The 20,687-nt window shown below is 39.4% G+C and overlaps 1 protein-coding gene and 1 pseudogene across 2 annotated transcripts in view; both read left to right on the top strand.

The window, feature by feature from the left end:
- Positions 1 to 12,310: 12,310 nt before the first annotated feature.
- Positions 12,311 to 12,796, top strand: LOC307110759 (nuclear distribution protein nudE-like 1; annotated as a pseudogene). Its single transcript has one exon. The product of its transcript is annotated as a nuclear distribution protein nudE-like 1 (transcript).
- A 4,065-nt stretch (positions 12,797 to 16,861) lies between these two features.
- Positions 16,862 to 20,687, top strand: part of WDR36 (WD repeat domain 36) — a 40,567-nt gene continuing 36,741 nt past the window's right edge. The window contains exons 1-2 of the mRNA XM_079788457.1: positions 16,862 to 17,126; positions 19,518 to 19,545. Of these exons, the coding sequence (XP_079644583.1) occupies positions 16,965 to 17,126; positions 19,518 to 19,545 (190 nt within the window). The 5' untranslated portion in view covers positions 16,862 to 16,964. The remainder of the gene's footprint in view (positions 17,127 to 19,517; positions 19,546 to 20,687) is intronic.

Genomic DNA, 20,687 nt, shown 5'->3' with positions numbered 1-20,687 from the left:
GCCTGTATACTTGTTGACTCTCAATCCTGTCTCCATTTTACCCCCTGACAACTTGTTTTGTCTTTCTCTGCCCTAACTCTACTTTTAATTTTTACTAACAGGTTATATTGTATGTATCTTTTTATTTATTTATTTTTTTAAATTTCTTTATTGATTAAGGTGTCACATATTTGTCCTCATCCCCCCATTCCCATCCCACACCCCTCCCCATGGATGCCCCAACCCTCTGTTGAACTTAAGCATTGGTTAGGCTCATATGCATGCACATAAGACCTTTGGTTGATCTCTCCCCCCTCCCCCCACCCTCCCCTATCCTCCCTCTGAGGCCCGATAGTCCGATCGATGCCTCCTTGTTTCTGGTTCTGTTCTTGTTCATCAGTCTATGTTGTTCATCATTTCCCCTAGATGAGCGAAATCATGTGTCACTAGAGATATACTTATAAGAATTGAATGTGCGACGAGCAGTAATAGTTATGCTGACAGGCAAATGAATCAGTCTGTAGTGAGTTTCTTTCTGGACCAACAGTTCTTTTGAGACCCAATATCAATGTCCACCAGTTCCTTATGAGTACATATCAGCACTGACCCCTCAGCTCTGGATGGTGGACAAATGGTGGTAATGCAGGTCCGACTCCCTCTGGTTTGGTCTCGGCCGGACCCAGGGGCACGGCTTCACCCGGATCCAGGGGCCCACGACCTCACCCGGACCCGGGACCCAGCCTCACCCGGATCCAGGGGCACACGGCCTCGCCCAGACCCAGGATTCATCCTCACCCGGACACAGGGGCGCATAGCCTCACCCGGACCCAGGGGCGCGTGACCTCTCCCAGACCCAGGGGCGCGTGGCCTCACCCGGATCCAGGGGCCCACGGTGTATGTATCTTTTTAAACCTCCTTTAAGATGTCTTGCAATAAGGACATAATAAATAAAATAGTAGCATGTTTATTCCTTTCCTTTTATAATTAAGAACAGTTCTGGGAAAAATGCCAACAGAATTTTTTTATCAACCTTGTTGCTCTTCATCACTATCATAGAGTGTTCCATGAAGCCATCTATGTTCCCTGACCTTGCAGGTGGGTGACCTATTTGGAAAAATTAACAACACAGATGGTGGAGCAATTAAGTTATTTTCAATGTTCAAGAGATCCAGCCAAATACTTAATTAGATGTGGAAAGAAGAAAAAGAATAGCAACAAGTATGGGCCTCAATGTTTATCTTAGGAGAAGATATGATAAATATAGACTTTTTAAATCCCTCCTCCAGAAGATCTTACTCATTTTTTTCCTACTCCTATCTTCCAAAGAAAGGGAAAACTAGAAGAATAATTTATCTCATTTCTTTATCTTTTGCTGAAAAAGTCTCCTAAAATACCTTTGGAGTGATAACTAAGGCATTTATTGAAACTACTTGTTAAGTCAAAGGTAGAATGGATGTGATGAGGAGGATAAGACATTGGCCCCCCATCCCAATACTTGGGGCTTTTTGCAAAGCCTACAAAAGGTCCGGAAGTCTGATCCATATATAGGGGACAAAGAAACCAAAAGGTATAAAGAGAAAGCTTCCTCCATATTGGTTTGCTCAGGATTTGCAGAACTGACCCCCTGAGTCACTGTACTAGTACATGTGAAACATCCTGTGTATTTTTCAGTCGCTTGGTAAATTCTGTAACAGATGTGTCATTATGAATATTCTAAACATCAAGTGTCAAATCTGATTAAGTAATTATCATTTAACACCTGCCTTTCCTCAATTTCTTACAAATTGTAACATCCATTTACAGCTTTCAAGTAATTTTTTAAGAGAAAAGACAATATCATTAGTTTAAACACAGTTTAAATCTACATTAAGCACAATTGTACACACATTGTGATCTCCAAAAAAATTAAAATTCAGAAAAATGAGCAACTTAGAATTGAGAAATTATAGAACTACTAATTCAAATGTAATTAATTTAAGTGATTATTGTAAGTTTTAAAACTATAGCCTATCCCCAATTTTAGGTATTATGCTATTTATTCAACATTTCTTTCTTTCAAAACTGGCAGAACAAAAAAACCATCAAATTGTTTAGGTGGCCATTGTATGAAGAGTTTCAAAACTGCAATGTTTTTGTATCAATAAATACATTTTTATTTAAATTAAGATATAGAGCTGACAATGCTTAAAATTTCCCCTGTAGTTATTCCAAACCCACAGTTTAAATGATTATTGGTGCCAATAAATGAAGACTAACATTGCAAGTGAAATTTCAGATTATGAATATTTTTTGCTTTAGTACATAAGGACACTTGCTGGAACTATGAGTCAGAGTTCAACACCTCATCTGCAAAATAAAACAGTATCCTGTTCTTAAGTTTTGGTGTGAAAAATAATGCCAACTGCAAAAGCATTTTTGTTTTCTGTAAGTAGTATTAATATATCTTTATACTAGAAAGAGAAAAAATTATTTCTCCAATTAAATCTACAAGTAAAGTTGTGTTCTATAGATAATCTTTGTGCTGTTAATGCTAACCAAATGAAATCTCAGAGTCCAGCTTTAGAATGCAATTTTAAGGGGATTTAAAAAAATATTATCAAAGGGGCTTTAGAAAAAAATGAAGGAGCTCTTTCATTCCTGCACCCACAGAGGAGAAGAGATCATTCTTTGTCATAAACTATTCCAAAGAATCTTGACTTGATAAAACAACATATTGTAAATTTTTACAAGAACAATCTGGTTTTCCTATGAAATATATGGACTTAAGTAAATAATCACAAAGTTTTATCCATTTCTTTTTTGTCTGTTACTATAAATTGTTTTTAGAAGTAGTTTGTTTGTTTGTTTTTGTTTGAGGGCTCTTAAGACTGAAGATTTTAGAAATTGTCCATTCTGTTACAATAATTTCTAAAAATAATCTGTACTTCTAATTTGTGCCATTTTCACAAAAAGGAGTAATATACTAGGAAGGAAAATCACTAAATATAAATTACAATTTTTAATAGAACAAGACACAAAGTTTAGTGGGATTATTAATTAATATTGTTGTTAAAGTATTGTAGTTTGTTATTTTTAGTTTAGAACCATGAGAGTTTTAATTTCCTACAAGGACATAGTACAAAAAGGTAGAACCAAGACTCTTCTTCTAAGAACTTGCCCTGTTTTATTTTTTTAAAAAGAGCTCAACTTCCATGTTTACCTATTACGAATGGCTCTTTGGATTGGAATATGTCAGAATACAAGGGGAAAATCTATTTACTGATATGCTTCAAGGATGCTGCTTTGATTGGTGACAGAGAACATCTCCCTCTAGAGATGCTGAAAATGCCAAATAGTTATTTTTCCAGTTTCCCTTGCCACTAAAACGTGAATATACAACACAGTTTTGACCAATACGACTTGTTTTGATCAATAAGACTTGTTATATTGTGCTTTCAACCCAAACATTTTCAACCAATTAAAAAAAAATGGTACTAGGGTAGTAAGGGAGGATGGGTAGGGGCAAAAATAAAAGAGTTTACTTAGGAAAGCCAGTTTCTTATTTTTTTAAAAATATTCTGATACAAGCTTTATTTTGAAAAATAACTTCTGTAGAACTCTACTGTTTTAGATTAACCTCTTCACACAAGCTCCTTTTTTGGAATAGAGCCAACCTCCTTAACATTATCACTATTGCAAATTTCCCTTTGAAAATCACAATATCTGATTTATAGTCCATGTGACAAAGGGGAAGTGAATAGTTAGCACATGTTTTCCTTCGATCCAAATCAGACTTTTCAGATAGTTTGAGCATTTGACATAGGGTACTTTTGTTTTCTTTTGTTTCCTAAGGACCAGACATCATGCAAATTCACCAATATTTTCTTCAGATAAAAAGATGACTTGTTTGAGAATATAACCTTTTAAACATTTACTCATTCACACACTCATACACTCATTCGTTTATTGTTCTCTTGTTAATTTCTTCGTGTGTAGTGAGCAAGCATGTGATTCATGGGAAAACTGAAGAGTAATAATAGTTACGCGAAGAAACAGTAGCTTAACCAGAATTACAATCCAGGGATCCAAACATTACAGAAAGACAAGGGCACGCTGACCTGCAGTAGAAATTCTGAATAAATGCCCACGGACACCCCAGCTGTGCAACTTCAGTGCCAGGGCCCCTCAGAGTGCATCAGAGCTCTGCACAGCAAAGGCATGTCCATAGATGCACATTTCCAACAGGCAGGCCTCCTGAGCCCATCTATCCACAGCGGGCTCGGGGGAGCAGCTGTGAGACTCGGCTGGGTGTGATTCTGCACAGACAAGGGCGCACTGCCCCGCAGTAGAAATTCTGAATAACTGCCCACGGACACCCCAGCTGTGCAACTTCAGTGCCAAGGCCCCTCAGAGTGTGTCAGAGCTCTGAACCAGCAAACGCACCCCCACAGATGCGAATTTCCAACAGGCAGCACCCTGAGCCCATCTTCTCAAAGGGCGCTCATGGGAGCCACTGTGAGCTCTCCCTGGGTGCGATCTTGGACAAACAGGGGCACACCACCCCCTGGCAGTAGAAATTCTAAATTCACTCATCCTGGATACCTGCCCACAGGCGCCTCAATTACACGGCTACGCTGCCAGGGCCCTTGAGAATGCTTCAGTGTGCCTCTGCAGGCAAACGTACTGTGGGTGCCCCTGTGAGCCGCCACTGGGAGTGAGTGCCTATCCACCACAGGTGCAGCAGCAAAAGCTGAGTCTGCCCACCCCACAACTACAGAACTCTGGACACCACAGTCACGCCCTTCCAGAGTGCAGGGCCCCTGAGCCCCATCACTGCAACAGACGGTTCCTGGGTGCTACTATGAGTCCCCACTGGGCATGTGTGATTTCAACTAAGGGTGCAAGACAGCAAAAATTGGGACACTCCCCTCCACAGCTGCTGACTTCTAGACACCGCAGTTGTGCCTCTCAAGCTCGCAGGCCTACATCAAGAGAACCCAAATAGCCCAAGTAGGGAGCTACACTAGATTACCAAGCCCAGGAGAACTGAGAGATTACACCAGTAGCACCATCCCCAAAAGAACCTGGGTAGCAAAGCAATTGGATCTACAATTAAAACATTACGGGAAGACATGGGAAGACAAAAAAGCAATTCCCAAAGGAAAGAAAAAGAGGAATCACCAAAAGGGAGGAATTAAATTGAGGCTAGCAGCTTAACAGAGAAAGAATTCAGAGTAATGGTTATAAGGATGTTTAAACAGCTGGGTGACAAATACACACAACTCAATGAGAATTATAAGGAGCTGAAATGAGAATGTTGCCAATATGAAAAAGAACCAAGAGGAGATGAAGAACAACATAGATGCAATAAAGAACACAATGGAAGGCTGAAAGAGTAGACTAGAAGAGGCTGAGGACCACATTAGCGAATTAGAAGACAAGGTAGGAAAAAACACACAAACACAGCAGCAACTGGAAAGAAGACTTAAAAAGCAATAGGAGAGCCTAAGGGAGCTTTGGGACAACACAAAACGAAACAATATTCACATAATAGGGGTATCAGAAAGAGAGGAAGAGAAGCAAGGAATAGAAAACCTGTTTGAAGAAATAATGACAGAAAACTTCCCTGATATTGGCAAGAAAAAAACCATGCAAGTCCAATAAGCACATAGAGTCCCAAACAAGATGAACCCTAAAAGACCGAAACCAAGACACATCATAATTAAATTGGCAAACACCAATGACAAAGTAAGAATCTTAAAGGCTGCCAGAGAGACAGAACGTTACCTACAAGGGATCTCCTATTAGAATATCAATGGATTTCTCAACAGAAACACTCCAGGCCAGAAGGGAATGGAATGAAACTTACAAAGTGATGCAAAGCAAGGGACTGAACCCAAGAATACTATATCCAGCAAGGCTATCATTCAAAATTAAAGATGGAATCAGGAGCTTCACAGACAAAAAATGACTAAGAGAGTTTATCACTACCAAGTCAGCAATGCAAGAAATGCCAAAGGGACTGCTGTAAAAAGAAGAAAGAGAAAGGCAAGAAGTAACACAAACATTAAGGAAAAATATGACAACAAACATGTACTTGTCAATAATAACATTAAACGTAAATGGATTAAATGCACCAATCAAAAGACATAGGGTAGATGAATGGATAAGAAAACATGACCCATATATTTGCTGTCTGCAAGAGACCCACCTCAGAACAAAGGATTCACACAGACTGAGAGTGAAGGGATGGAAAAACATTTTTCAGGCAAATGGAAATGAGAAAAAAGCTGGGGTTGCTGTACTTATATCTGATAAAATAGACCTCAAAGTAAAGGCATAACAAGAGATAAGGAAGGCCACTTACATAATACTAAAGGGAGCAATTCAACAAGAAGATATAACTCTGGTAAACATATATGCATCCAATACAGGAGCACCCAAATACATAAAACAACTTCTGGAAGATATCAAGGGAGATATTGATAGCAATACAGTCATAGTAGGGGACTTTAATACCCCACTGTCACCACTGGATAAATAAACTAAACAAAAAATCAGCAAAGAAACAGCAATCCTAAATGACACACTAGATCAGATGAGCTTAATTGACATCTTTAGAACATTCCACCCCAAAGCTACAGAATATACATTCTTCTCCAGTGCACAAGGAACATTTTCAAGGATAGACCACATATTAGGACACAGGCAAAGTCTCTTCAAATTCAAGAAGATAGAAATCATATCAAGCATCTTCTCAGATCACAATGGGATAAAACTGGAAATCAACTACAATAAAAACAATCCAAAAAAATCAAACACTTGGAGACCAAATAGCATGCTATTAAACAATGACTGGGTTACCAGAGATATCAAAGAAGAAATAAAAAACATCATGGCAACAAATGACAATGAAAACACAACAATCCAAAATCTATGGGACACAGTGAAAGCAGTCTTGAGAGGGAAGTTCATAGCTCTACAAGCCTACTGCAAAAAAACAAGAAACAATGGTAATAAATTATCTAACCCTACAACTCAAAGAGTGAGAGAGAGAGCAATAAGAAAAGCCCAGCATAAGCAGAAGGAAGGAAATAATAAAAATCAGAGCGGAGACAAACGACATAGAGACCAAAGAAACAATACAAAAGATCAACAAAACCAAGAGTTGGTTCTTTGAAAGGATAAACAGGATTGATGGACCTCTAGCCAGGCTCACCAAGAAGCAAAGAGAGAGGACCAAATAAACAAAATCAGAAATGAAAGAGGAGACATAACAACAGATCCCACAGAAATAAAAAGGATTGTTAAAAAATATTATTAACAACTTTATTCCAACAAACTGGACAACCTGGAGGAAATGGACATATTTCTAGAAAAATACAACCTTCCAAAACTCAATCAGGAAGAATCTAAAAATGTCAATAGGCCAATAACTATGGAAGAAATTGAAGCAGTCATTAAAAAGCTTCCAGCAAACAAAAGCCCGGGGCCAAATGGCTTCACAGGGAGTCTTACCAAACATTCAAGGAAGAACTAAAACCTATCCTCCTCAGACTATTTCAAAAAATTCAAGAGGAAAGAACACTTCCAAGCTCATTGTATGACGCCAGCATCACCCTAATACCAAAACCAGATAAAGACAACACAATGAAAGAGAATTATAGGCCAATATCCCTCATGAACATAGATGCCAAAATCCTCAACAAAATTCTAGCAAATTGGATCCAGCAGTACATCAGAAAGATCATACACCATGACCAAGTAGGATTTATCCTAGGGATGCAATGATGGTACAATACCCGCAAATCAATAAAAGTGATACATCACATAAACAAATTCAGAGATAAAAACCATATATTCATATCAATTGATGCAGAAAAAGCATTTGACAAAATCCAACACCCATTTTTGATAAAAACTCTCGACAAGGTGGGAATAGCAGGATCATACCTCAACATAATAAAAACCATATATGACAAACCCACAGCCAACATCATACTCAATGGGCAAAAACTAAAATCATTTCCCTTAAGAACAGGAACAAGACAGGGATGCCTGCTTTCACCACTCCTGTTCAACATAGTACTGGAAGTACTAGCCATTGCGATTAGACAAGAAGAAGAAATAAAAGGCATCCAAATTGGAAAAGAAGAAGTAAAACTGTCTTTATTTGCAAATGACATGATACTGTACATAGAAAACCCTAAAGACTCCATCAAAAAATTATTAGACTAAAAAATGAATTTGGCAATGTAGCAGGATACAAAATTAACGCCAAGAAATCTATGGCATTTCTATACACCAACAGTGAACTTACAGAAAGAGAGACTAAGAAAACAATCCCATTTACCATCACACCAAAAAAATTAAGATATCTAGGAATAAAATTAACTAAGGAGGTAAAAGACCTCTACTCAGAAAACTACAAGACATTGAAAAAAGAGATAGAGGAAGACATAAATAGATGGAAGAGCATACCGTGTTCATGGATTGGTAGAATCAACCAATAACTGCCCACGGACAGTTATTGGTTAGTCATTTTTTGTCTGTGAAGCTCCTGATTCCATCTTTAATTTTGAATGATAGCCTTGCTGGATAGCATTAACTGTTGATATGTCTGTTGTTATGTTGTCTGTTGTTATGTCTCCTCTTTCATTTCCCTGATAACTATTTAACGTTGCAACTCTGACACTTTCTATTCCTCACCATGCTTCTCCCCTCCCTCCTCCCCCCTCCCCCAGAACATTTACCAACATCCTTCAAAGTTATTGTTTACTTCTTTTTTTATTGTCTGTCTCTCTTTCATAGAAGACAAACTCCATGAGCTCAAGTTTTTGTATGTCTGAAATGTCTTGTAAATCTGTTTTGATTTTAGCAATATCAGAAGCATCTGGAAGTGTCTGGTATTTGTTAGATGTTAAATACTTTTTGAATGAAATGTAGATCACTCAGGTGACAAAAGACATGTCAGTGCAAGATCACCAAATGGCAGCTTCTGTCTGTGTTTTCTCTGGACTGTTGAGTTTTCCTCAATCTTCTATTGGAGGTAAATATAGGCCGAAAGGTTGGCTTTCCGGGAACATAGTGTGGAAGGCACTAGGAGGCCCACTGGTTAGTGTGTGAGGTTCACTTCATCTTCCAGTCTCAGCTGCAACACCTCTTTGAACATGCTTTCCAAATCTGGATTACTTAGGGTTCATTTCTCTAGCAAGTAAACCCTCGTCTCCATAAGAGTAAAATAATAGCCTCGTTGTTCTTATTTTAAAGAGCTGTAAATAATTCTTAAATGCGATTTAGTTATTCCTTTCTCTGGAATTTACCTGAAGACTTCAGAGTGAATGTAATGAATTCAGGACCACATGTGACTGAGGTTTTCCATCATATAACACTGTGTTATTTCAGTGATGCCTTTTTCAACTGGTGCCAGAGAATTTGAGGCCCTGATAACATGTACTGGCAGCACACATTCCATTATCTCATCCATTTCCAGTATCAAACAAACAGCATCTCTGTGCCAGCCATTTCCTTAAAGGTCAATAGGTCTCAAAGTGGCTTGTGGATTACTGGCATCAGAATCACCTGAGAAGCCTGTTTATTTTTTTATTTAATAAATATTTATTGTTCAGATTATTACAATTGTTTCTCCCTTTTCCCCCCATAGCTCCCCTCCATCCGGTTCCCACCCCACCCTCTGCCCTTATCTCCCCACCACTGTCCTCATCCATAGGTGTACGATTTTTGTCCAGTCTCTTCCCGCACCCCCCACACCCCTTTCCCCCTGAGAATTATCAGTCCACTCCCTTTCTATGCCCCTGATTCTAGTTTATTCACCAGTTTATTCTGTTCCTCAGATTTTTAATTCATTTGATTTTTAGGTTCACTTGTGGATAGATATGTATTTGTTGTTCATAATTTTTATCTTTACTTTTTTCTTCTTCCTCTTCTTAAAGAATACCTTTCAGCATTTCATATAATACTGGTTTGGTGGTGATGAACTCCTTTAGCTTTTTCTTATCTGTGAAGCTCTTTATTTGACCTTCCATTCTGAATGATAACTTAGCTGGGTAGAGTAATCTTGGTTGTAGGTTCTTGCTATTCATCACTTTGAATATTTCTTGCCACTCCCATCTGGCCTGCAAAGTTTCTGTTGAGAAATCAGCTGACAATCGTATGGGTGCTCCCTTGTAGGTAATTAACTGTTTTTCTCTTGCTGCTTTTAATATTCTCTCTTTGTCTTTTGCTCTTGGCATTTTAATCATGATGTGTCTTGGTGTGGTCCTCTTTGGATTCCTTTTGTTTGGGGTTCTGTGCGCTTCCTGGACTTGTAAGTCTATTTCTTTCACCAGGTGGGGGAAATTTTCAGTCATTATTTCTTCAAATAGGTTTTCAGTATCTTGCTCTCTCTCTTCTTCTGGCACCCCCATAATTCGATGTTGGTATGCTTGAAGTTGTCCCAGAGGCTTCTTACACTATCTTCAACTTTTTGGATTCTTTTTCCTTTTTGCTTTTCCAGTTGAGTGTTTTTTGCTTTTTTGTATTTCAAATCTTTGACTTGATTCTTGCGTTCCTCTAGTCTGCTGTTGGGTCTTTGTATAATATTTTTTATTTCAGTCAGTGTATGTTTAATTTCTAGTTGGTCCTTTTTCATATCCTAGAGGGTCTCACTAAATTTATTGGCCTTTTCTAGGAAATTCTTGAAAAACTTTATAACCATGGTTTTGAATTCTATATCCAGTCGTTTGTTTTCCTCCATTTCTTTCGTTTGTGATCTGTTTCTTTGTCTCTGCATTTTTGCTGCTTCCCTGAGTTGGTAGGGTAGTTTTGTGTGCTAGGTTTTTTATATGGCCCAGTGGCTCAGCCTCCCCAGTTACCTGAGGTGGACACTCTTGGTGCACACCTTTGTGGGCCGTGTGCACAGCTTTGTTGTAGTTAAGTCTTGATTGTTGGTATCACTGGGAGGAATTGACCTCCAGGCCAATTGGCTGTGAGTATCAGCTGTGTCTACGCCGGGAGACCTGTGCTAGAGACAGCCTCATAGGACCAGACTTGCAAAATTGCAAAAGCCTCTGTGCTCAGCTTGGATGGGGCGCAGTCTCAGGGCTGAGCAGACAGTCTTGGCTTCCTGTCAGCCCTGCCCCTGCGCACACGCCTCCAGACCTCTGCCTTCCACGGCTCCCCTGAGTTTCCGCCTGACAGTCCAGTTTCCCCCTGTAAGAGCATGGGTCCCAGGGGTTCACCCGGAACTGAGGTTCAGTGCAGTCGGAACTGGGGTTCAGTGCAGTCAGGAGCTTCTGGCTCCCTTCCACTAGGGAGAGTTAGTGGCAACATCCACAATCAGTCTACTTTGCGCACACTTGCACGTGCGCGTCTCCAGACCCCTGCTCGCCACGGCTTCCCCGAGTCTCTGTGTGCCTTTCTCTTTACCTGACAGTCCAGACTCACCCCGTATGAGCCTGCGTCCACGGGGTTTTGCCCGAAACTGGGGTTCAGTGCAGTTGGAACTTGGGTTCAGTGCAGTCGGGGACTTCCTTCCTCCTCCTGCCAGAGAAAGCCAGCCAGGCACTCAGCCGCCCTTCCTCTCTGCGCGCATGTCTCTGTACCTCAGCCCTTTGCAAATCCTCTGATTCTCCATGAGCTTTTCTCTTTCCTTCTAATTGTAGAATTTCCACTCAGCCAGCTTTCCTGTGGTTCTGGATGATGTCTGTTCTGTCTTTTAGTTGTAGTTTTGAAATTGTTGTGCGAGGCAGCAGTTTAGGTGCTTACCTATGCTGCCCTCTTGGTTTCTCCGAGCTGGGAAGCCTGTTTAAATGCAGATTCCTGTCCCCCCTTTCTTTCTGAATCAGAATATTATTTTGTAGGGTCTCAGTATTCTTTTGCATATTGGCCACCACCAATGACAATTTAGTCAGATAGCCAACCATGTATTCAGTTATTTAGAATTTTAAACTGACCCTTAAATATAGTTTAAACATATGGTCTTTTGGGGTATATGACAGACAAGGAAAAGAACTACAAGAACCCATTATTCCTTAAAAATTTCTACTTTTAGAGGGGTCTTTTATAGTTAGGGTATTGCTTCTGGGGAGGCCATTTTTGCAACCATGGGTACTGATTCTACACCAATGAGATAAGCATGGGAAATTATGCTTTCTCACCTCTATTGGAGAGAGAGAGAGAGAGAGAGAGAGAGAGAGAGAGAGAGAGAGAGAATATACTTACCCTCCAAAAAAAATTCACACAAAAAAGTAAAAAAAAAAAAAGGTGGAACTCAGGCTGGAGAGGCCAGTGGAGCAGAGACATTGGGTGGCGGCGAATATGTGCTTTTGATACGTTGGAGGCTTTCTTGATCATGGATGGTGAAGATATGCCAGATTTTTCAAGTTTAAAGGAGGAAATTGCTTATTGGATGGAACTGTGCTTAAAGTATAAACAAAGCTTCCAGGTAGCTCGGGATGAGCTAGTTGAATTTTAGGAAGGAAGCAGAGAATTAGAAGCAGAGTTGGAGGCACAATTAGTACAGGCTGAACAAAGAAATAGAGACTTGAAAGCTGATAACCAAAGGCTGAAATATGAAGTGGAAGCATTACAGGAGAAACTAGAATATGCACTGAGCTACAAGCAGGTCTCAGTATTAGAAGATGATTTAAGTCAGACTCGGGCCTTTAAGGAGCAGTTGCATAAGTATGTCAGAGAGCTGGAGCATGACCACCTAGAGTGAGCATCCATAGATTCACTGGAAGACTTTAAACAAAGGCTAAATCAGGCCATTGAATGGAATGCATTTTTAGAAAGTGAACTTGATGAAAAGGAGTCTTTATTGGTCTTGTTATTCTAACAATTCTCCAGATTGGTGGACACCTATAATCATAATGTCTTCATTTTGTGCGCCTTTTTTTTTTTTTTTTTTTTGCTACTCTTAGTCCCTTAGTGTCAGAAAGGTGTGGTAATGAATGGAGAATAAAGGCTCTATTTCCATCAATGTAGCATGGGATATTCTTTCAAATCAGGATGAAAGAAAGGTAGTAGTCTCACTGTCAGTGAGTCTACATGGGTCTAATATAATACCAAAAATCTATTCAGGAAAAATACTGTATAACATACTTAGGAAAAGCTGTTACATGAAAGGCAATGTGCTTTGGGAGCTTCATTTTATAGATCATTTGGTGGGGGGGGGGGGGCGGTGGAGCTAGATTTCTGGCACTCAAGTCACAAAAGTCCTTAAGAGAACAGCAGAACATTGAATGGCATTTCTGTAATATCATCCTCTGATGTCCTTAGCCTACATGTCCTATTATCCAAGCTCATTACAATGGAGTATTTCAGCTTTGAGCTCCCAGCGTAATTGAAAAGGAAGTAAAAGGATCTTTAAAACCAACAGAATTTATCCAGCCAGACTATTGGACAGGATACTGTTAAATGGACACTGATAGTGATAGCAAACCTAAGCACACTCCCTCTGGGGAGCTGACTCTTCTTCAGGCTAAGTGCATAGGTACTATTGAAGAACTGTTTCATTTGCTGTTATTTTATCAGGCAAAGTTTGTTTTGAATTTTGGGAAAAGCAACCACCATCCATTTCCATGTTAAACTTTAATAAAGGAAGCAATGTTGATAATTCTCAGAACTGACTATGTGGGTAGTGCAATGTTATCAAAGTAAGTGATTAGAGAAACAGTCGAAGCAGATCTGGTCATAGACAAAACTGTGAAGCAGATTAATTTAAATTCCTTATTACTTTGAAAGCAGAGAGTAGTGTTTGATATGTAAAAAAGGATTTACATGAAAAGAGTTGAAATAAATGGTGTGCTAGTAAAGAGGTTTTTCTATGCAACATTTAAGTGACATTTATCAAGGAGGCTGGCTAAAACAAGCATTTCCTATAGTCTCCAAACTCCAGATCAGAATTCACATGACAACATTTTAGTGATATGTACATGCTTTTCCATGGAAAAGTCAGTTTTGATTTCTTCAGGCAACCTCTTCTTTCTACCCTGGTTAATAATATGTTGGTGCAATGTATATTCTAGTGGTACTACTGAGCCAGTAACAGACATATTCTCATACATCTTCCACCACCAGGGAAAAAATGAACAACTCCCTAAAGTGGAAAGAGTCTTGGATTGAGAATAAGGAGAACTGACATGTGGTATCTCCTCTTCTACCACCACATTGCACATTAGTTCACACATCTATGAATTAATGGGATGGACAAGAAAGATCTTGAAGCTTTCTTGTATTTCCGACATGCTTCTGTCAACACAACGAAGTGTAAGAATTTCTAAATTTGATTAGCAAGCTAACCATAAATATATTAGTTATGTATTAATGTGTAACACATTACCCTCAAAATTAGTGGCCTAAAACATCAATAAACATTTATCATGTTACACAGTTGAGACAGAAATACAGGTGTGGCTTAATAGCGTGGCTCTGGCTCAGAACCTTTCATGAGGTTGCAGCCAATATGTCAGCACAGTTGCAATCATGTGAAAGCCTGGCTAGGGCTGGAAGATCTGCTTTCAAGGTGCTTCACTGGCACATCTAGCAAGGTAGTGCTGGTGGTTGGAAGAGGCCCTCAGTTCCTTGGCATGTGAAATACTCCATAGGACTGCTTGAGTATCTTCCCAGCAGGGCAGTTGACTTCCTTAGGAGCAAATGACCCAAGAAGGAACAAATCAAAACATTCAGTGTCTTTTATGACATAGCCTAGATATACATGCCAACCCTATTTAGTATGAGAGGGGACTATACAAAGACATGAATATGAAGAGGTAAGAATTATTGAGGGCCATCTTGAAGGCTGGTGATCACAATACATGAAGTTAGTAACAAAAAGGAAATGGTCATTATTATATAAACTATTCAAAAACCATCCTATTTAACCTTTTTTTAAAAGTTAGAAATGACATAGCTATATATTTAATTTACCTGAATATTGTGATGCCCCAATGCATTGAATAAAATTGAAAATGATCATCTATATATAGAAAAGCCTAAGTGATCATTCAACCCTTCGACCGTTCGACTGGTAGCTATGATGGGCACTGACCACCAGGGGGCAGACACTTAACACATAGGCATGGAAACATGGAAAAGACTGATGAATCTCAGAAGAAAGTGGGGAGGGCGGGAAGAGATTAACCAAAGAGCTTATATGCATACTAGAGGCCCAGTGCACAAATGGGTTCCTCAGCTTGGCCTGTGGGGATAGGGCCAAAACCAGCAGTCCAACAACTCCCAAGGGGTCCCAGATTGCAAGAGGGTGCAGGCCAGCTGAGGGACCCCACCGGTGCACGAATCTGTGCACTGGGCCTCTAGTTTGTTAATAATATACTACATAAACTTTTTCTTTAAATCTTACTTGGTATCAGCATCCTTGGGGACATCTCTAAATAAAAATAATAGCTATTCCTTTTCTCCCAACACACTCTCATACAATTTGCTGGCAGCTGAATAGCAAGTAACTCAGGGAGGTAACTGGTAGGAAGAAATGAACTCTCACTGGCTATTAAAACTAGAAAATTTACAATCAGTTCATAAAATCTTCCCTTTAAAGGATCACAGCACAACAGCCAACATGTATACCAATTGCTACTAGGTTTTTCATGACAGTTCTAATTTTTAAATTGTGCTTACTGTCCAGATGTAGGTCAAAAACCATAAGTCTGATTGTCAGACAGGCCTACATTCAAATTGCTATACTACCTTTAATTAATTGACAAGTTAGTTAATCTCCAGGAACCTCATGTCCCTCATCTAATGTGAATCTACACCCATCATTAGGCCCATTTCATCTTGAAAATATGATTGCTGAATGCATATTTCTCCCATCCTCCAGCTGCCCTTCAGTGATCCCCCCTCTCCTTTTCTAAACACCGTATTACTCTGATTTGGGGCATTAAATAATCTTGGAACTTTGGACAAATCACTTATCCTCAATGAATCAATTCCCCGTGTATTAAACAGCACTATGATTTTTGCCATAAATACCTCTGAGCCTTAATTTGAGGGTTATATTAAGATAAGTGTCAAAGGCTCCGTGAACTGTAGAGCCTGGTTGGGAAACTTTTCAGTTTTCTCCCTAAACTGCCAATAGCTGCAGAAGTCTTTGCTTCTGATTATTAAAACAATATGTGTATTATATACAATTTAAAAAATTCTTTAAAAATGTTAATCTAGCAATTAAAATTGTGTGTGCATGTTCTGTAACAGAGAGGTAAACAATTACTAATCAGTTACTATTCCAGTCTTTTCCACTGTAAACAAACTCGGCAAAAAGCAAATAAATAAATAAATAAATAAATAAATAAATAAATATTTTTATTCTGAAAATTTTCCATTTTATTGGAAGTATCAGGATAGTATTACAAACACTCATATATCTATTCCCTAGATTCAACAATTATCAATCTGTTTCATCCAAACCCGACATTATATCCCTAATTATTGGAAAGCAAATACGGGTATATCATTTTATCCGTAAATATATCGATATGTATATCCAAACGATAAGGGGCTTTAAAAAACATAGTAACAATACTACTATCACATAAATATAATAATCATCAAATATCCAGTTAGCGTTCAAATTTTCTCAATAGCCTCATGTTTTATAAGTTTTCATATTCACATGTTTAACCTGATTCATTTTGGTTTTAAGACTTTGGTCTCCCATTCAACCTCCTGGACTTTAGCGCTCTCCTCCCCGAGGGTCCTGCTGAGAAGTGACTGATCAGCCGCACCAGAGCTGGGAGCACCGCTAACCCTCTGGAGACTGTGGCCCGCGGAACCGGAACCGAAGTCCCGCCTCCACTGTGAGTCCCGGAGGGAGCTCTTTAGCCATTGCACTGAGGACCGTCTTCGCTGACGCGATTGGCAGGACGCACCGGAAGCGCTTGTGAGTCTGTAGCCCGGGCCCCGGCTTGCCCCACGAGTCGCGCGGATCACCGGGTGCGTGGTTTCTCTCGGGGCTGGAGCCCAGAGTCGACCGGACCCCCGCGGCGATGGAGCGAGACGCAGGAGGCCGCACGGCCAGCGCACTGTTCGCGGGGTTCCGGGCCTTAGGGCTTTTCAGCAACGACATCCCACACGTGGTGCGGTTCAATGCGCTGAAGCGCCGCTTCTACGTGACGACCTGCGTGGGCAAGAGCTTCCACACCTACGACGTGAGTGACTTCTTCCTTCACCCGCTCTCCGGGAACCACCCTCCCGGGCCCCCAGGTCTGGCCTGGGGTCATCAAGCTCTCCATGCCCCCCCCCCCCTCCCGCCCACCGAGGACTACACTTTCTGCCCTTCTCTTCCTTAACCCCTTCCTGCTGCTTTTCACCGTCGCTTCACCTCCAATGCTGGTTTAGACCTTGCAGTCCGCTGGGGGCGAGTTTCCGAGGCAGCCTGGTTAGGGGAAAGCACTAGAGAACATTTCAGTTCTAGGGTAATATGTTTTTGTACGGTAGGTCATTCTTTTAGTTCTCTTGAAGATGTAAATGTGATTGAGACAAGTCCTTAGACCCCGCACTCTTAATGAGGAAGAATTGCAAGGCATTTTATCGTGCAGTTGATGACACAGCTGGATTAGAAATTCACTAACATATATTGAGAGTGATGGAGAGGGTGAGATTATGATTTAGGGAACTGTCCATATTTGATAGCAAACTAATTTCCCTAAACTTCCCCCGAGCATCTGTTTTCCACCAGTGTTGAGGGCCTGGCATCTCATATCTCATGAGTGATTGAAATAGTCTTCTTTGCTGTTTACTTGTTTCTTTTGTCTTCTCCAAATGAATGTACTCTGTGAAAATTAAATTTATTGGGGTGACATTGGTCAATTGTGTCATAGGTTTCGAGTGTTCATTACTATGATGCATGATCTGTATATAGCATTGTGTATCCACCCCCATAGTCAAATCATCTTCCGTTATCATATATTTGGCCCCCTTTATCCTCTACCTCTGCTGTCCGCCTTCCCTCTGGTAACCACCATACTGTTGTCTATCTGTGTCTCCGAGTTTCAGTTTTCTATCCCACATATAAATGCAATCATATGGTTCTTAAGCTTTTCTTTTATGAGGACGATGATAATGGCAGGTGTTAAGCACTTTTTCTGGAAACCATACTATAAAGTTCTCTTCCTTGATGGATTGTGAAGATCAAATGGGTTATTAGCAAAAAGAACTGGTTGTTGGTAGCCTGTTGAATTAGTGGAATAGGAAAGTGAAGGCAATGCTCAAGGTGGAGGTGATGGTTATAGTAGCTAACATTTATTGAGCAGTTATTGTATGACTGGCTCCATTCTGTTTTACACAAAGTTTACTCATTGAGTATCATGATAATTTCATAAAGTAGGTATCTATATTCATCCTTGTTTTATGAAGACTTTGAGGCATAGGGAGCTTGAGTAACTTTCTCAAGGTTACACAGCTGGACCAGTAACCATAGGTTAGGGTCAGCAAACTATGCTCACCATTTATTTTTGTATGACATCTTATTTTTCTCCATGTATTTTTGTGTTTATTCTAACATAACATGACAAGCTCCAAGTAAAATTTGCACAGTAGTAGGATGCAGTATAATCAAATTTGGCATGGGATGGAGACATGCATCTATTGGTTTTTTTTTAAGAAACATAGGATATTTAATTCATCACTAAGGGCCCTTTCAATCTTAGCACTCTTGCATCTCTGGGGTTTGATTTCACATATACCCCTCTGGAGCTCTGTGCTTCTGAGATGGGCAGTTTAGACATTTTTAAATGTTTAGGGGGAAAATCAAAAGAATAGTATTTCATGTCATATGAAAAATAAGATTACGTTTATTGGAATACAGCCACACACATTTGTTTATGCATTATATATGACTGCTCTCTTAGTACATTAGCAGTTGAGTAGACACAACAAAGACTACATAGCCTGCAAAGCTCTAAAATATTTTCTATGTGGCCCATTATAAAAAAACATTCACCTACCCTTTCCTTCACCATTCCTGATGAAATAGTTGAAATGATAAGTTTTCCTAATAATGAAATTAGAATCAGTAATTGTCTTAGGAAGGACAGCATATCAAATTTATGTATGAGATTATATTTTGATCTTCAAATGTTAGATTATTATAATTACTAGAGGCCTGGTGCACGAAATTCACGCATGGGGGTGGGGGGTCCCTCAGCCTGTCCTGCACCCTCTTGCAATCCAGGACCCCTCGGGAGATGTCCAACTACCAGTTTAGGCCCTATCCCGGCAGTCAGACATCCCTCTCACAATCTGGGACTGCTGGCTCCTAACCGCTTGCCTGCCTGCCTGCCTGATCATCCCTAACCACTCTGCCTGCTTGCCTGATCACCCCTAACCACTCGCCTGCCTGCCTGATCACCCCTAATCACCTCTGCCTGCCTGCCTGATTGCCCCTAACCACTCTGCCTCGGCCCCTGCTGCTGCGGCTTCATCTGGAAGGATGTCCGGAAGGTCGTTTGGCTGTCCTGTCTAATTAGCATATTATGCTTTTATTATTATAGATTTTTGTTAGTGATAATTTAATCATTTTTTTTTCTCTTTTAAAACAGGTTCAGAAACTTAGTTTGGTTGCAGTAAGTAAGTGTAAACTTTATTCTGAATCTATGTATATTTTGTATCTTTTTAAAATTTCAACATAAATGTAAGACTTACAGAACATACAAGGAATCCAGTATGTATTTCTGATAAACTTACATAGCAAAAAAAAAAGTCAGGATTATGTGCTACATTTAGTTGTCATGTCTCTTAAATCTTCTTTAATGTGGAATAATTTGTTAAACTTTCACTATGCTTCACATCATTGACATTTTTATCTTTTTTGTTTTGTTTTACATCATTGACATTTTTGAAGTCTATATAGGCTAGTTCTTTTTTAGAATATCTGTTAAATTGATTTTTTAAAAATTTTCTGTTATGATTAAGTTCAGGTTATGTACTATGTGGAGAATAACAAAGAAATGATGCTGAATTCTCAGTGTATCATATCAGAACACACATGCTGTTGGTTAGCCCTTTTCCTGACAGTGATACCTGATCGTTTTGTTAAGATGACATTTGTCAGGAGGCTCCATTTTAAAGTTTTGCCCTCTGTAATTAATATGTATCTTGTGGTAAGATAAATTGAGACTCTATAAATATCCTGTTACTCTTAAAAGTGTCATCCGCTGCTGTTATCATTCAGTGATATTTCTTACCTGAATCAGTAATCAGTATTGTGATTATCAAATAGTGCTTTTCATATTTCATCATCACTTTTACTGTAAGGAAGACATTTTCCCTTTTCACACATTTAGATATTTTTCTAATGGAAGGAATATTTATTTTTTTGAAACTGTTTAATAAAATAAAGGGCTTGCCAGGATGCAGAGATTCTAGGTTTACTATCAATTATGAACTTTGTAAGAGAGACAGAGGAGAACTGTAAGGAATCTATTGGATATATCTGATAAAAACAAAATTTTTAAAAGATTATAGGAGGCAGAAGAAGGACAATGTAACCTCAGTTGAATACAGAAGTAAATAGTAAACCTATAAAAATAGCATTTTGTAAATGAAATCCCAAAGTGTAATATGCAGCATAAAAAATGCTTAATCCTCTATCTTCTAATCCTCTAACCCCCTAAGCAGAAAATTTAAAGAAGGCCAGGCTGACCATGACAGTGAGAGAGAATCATATCATATGACAAATGACAACAGTTGATAGGCATATTTACCTTGGA

The sequence above is a fragment of the Cnephaeus nilssonii genome, assembly GCF_951640355.1.
Source record: "Cnephaeus nilssonii genome assembly, chromosome: 2".
Classification (NCBI taxonomy): domain Eukaryota; kingdom Metazoa; phylum Chordata; class Mammalia; order Chiroptera; family Vespertilionidae; genus Cnephaeus; species Cnephaeus nilssonii.
This window is presented reverse-complemented; position numbering and strand designations above follow the sequence as displayed.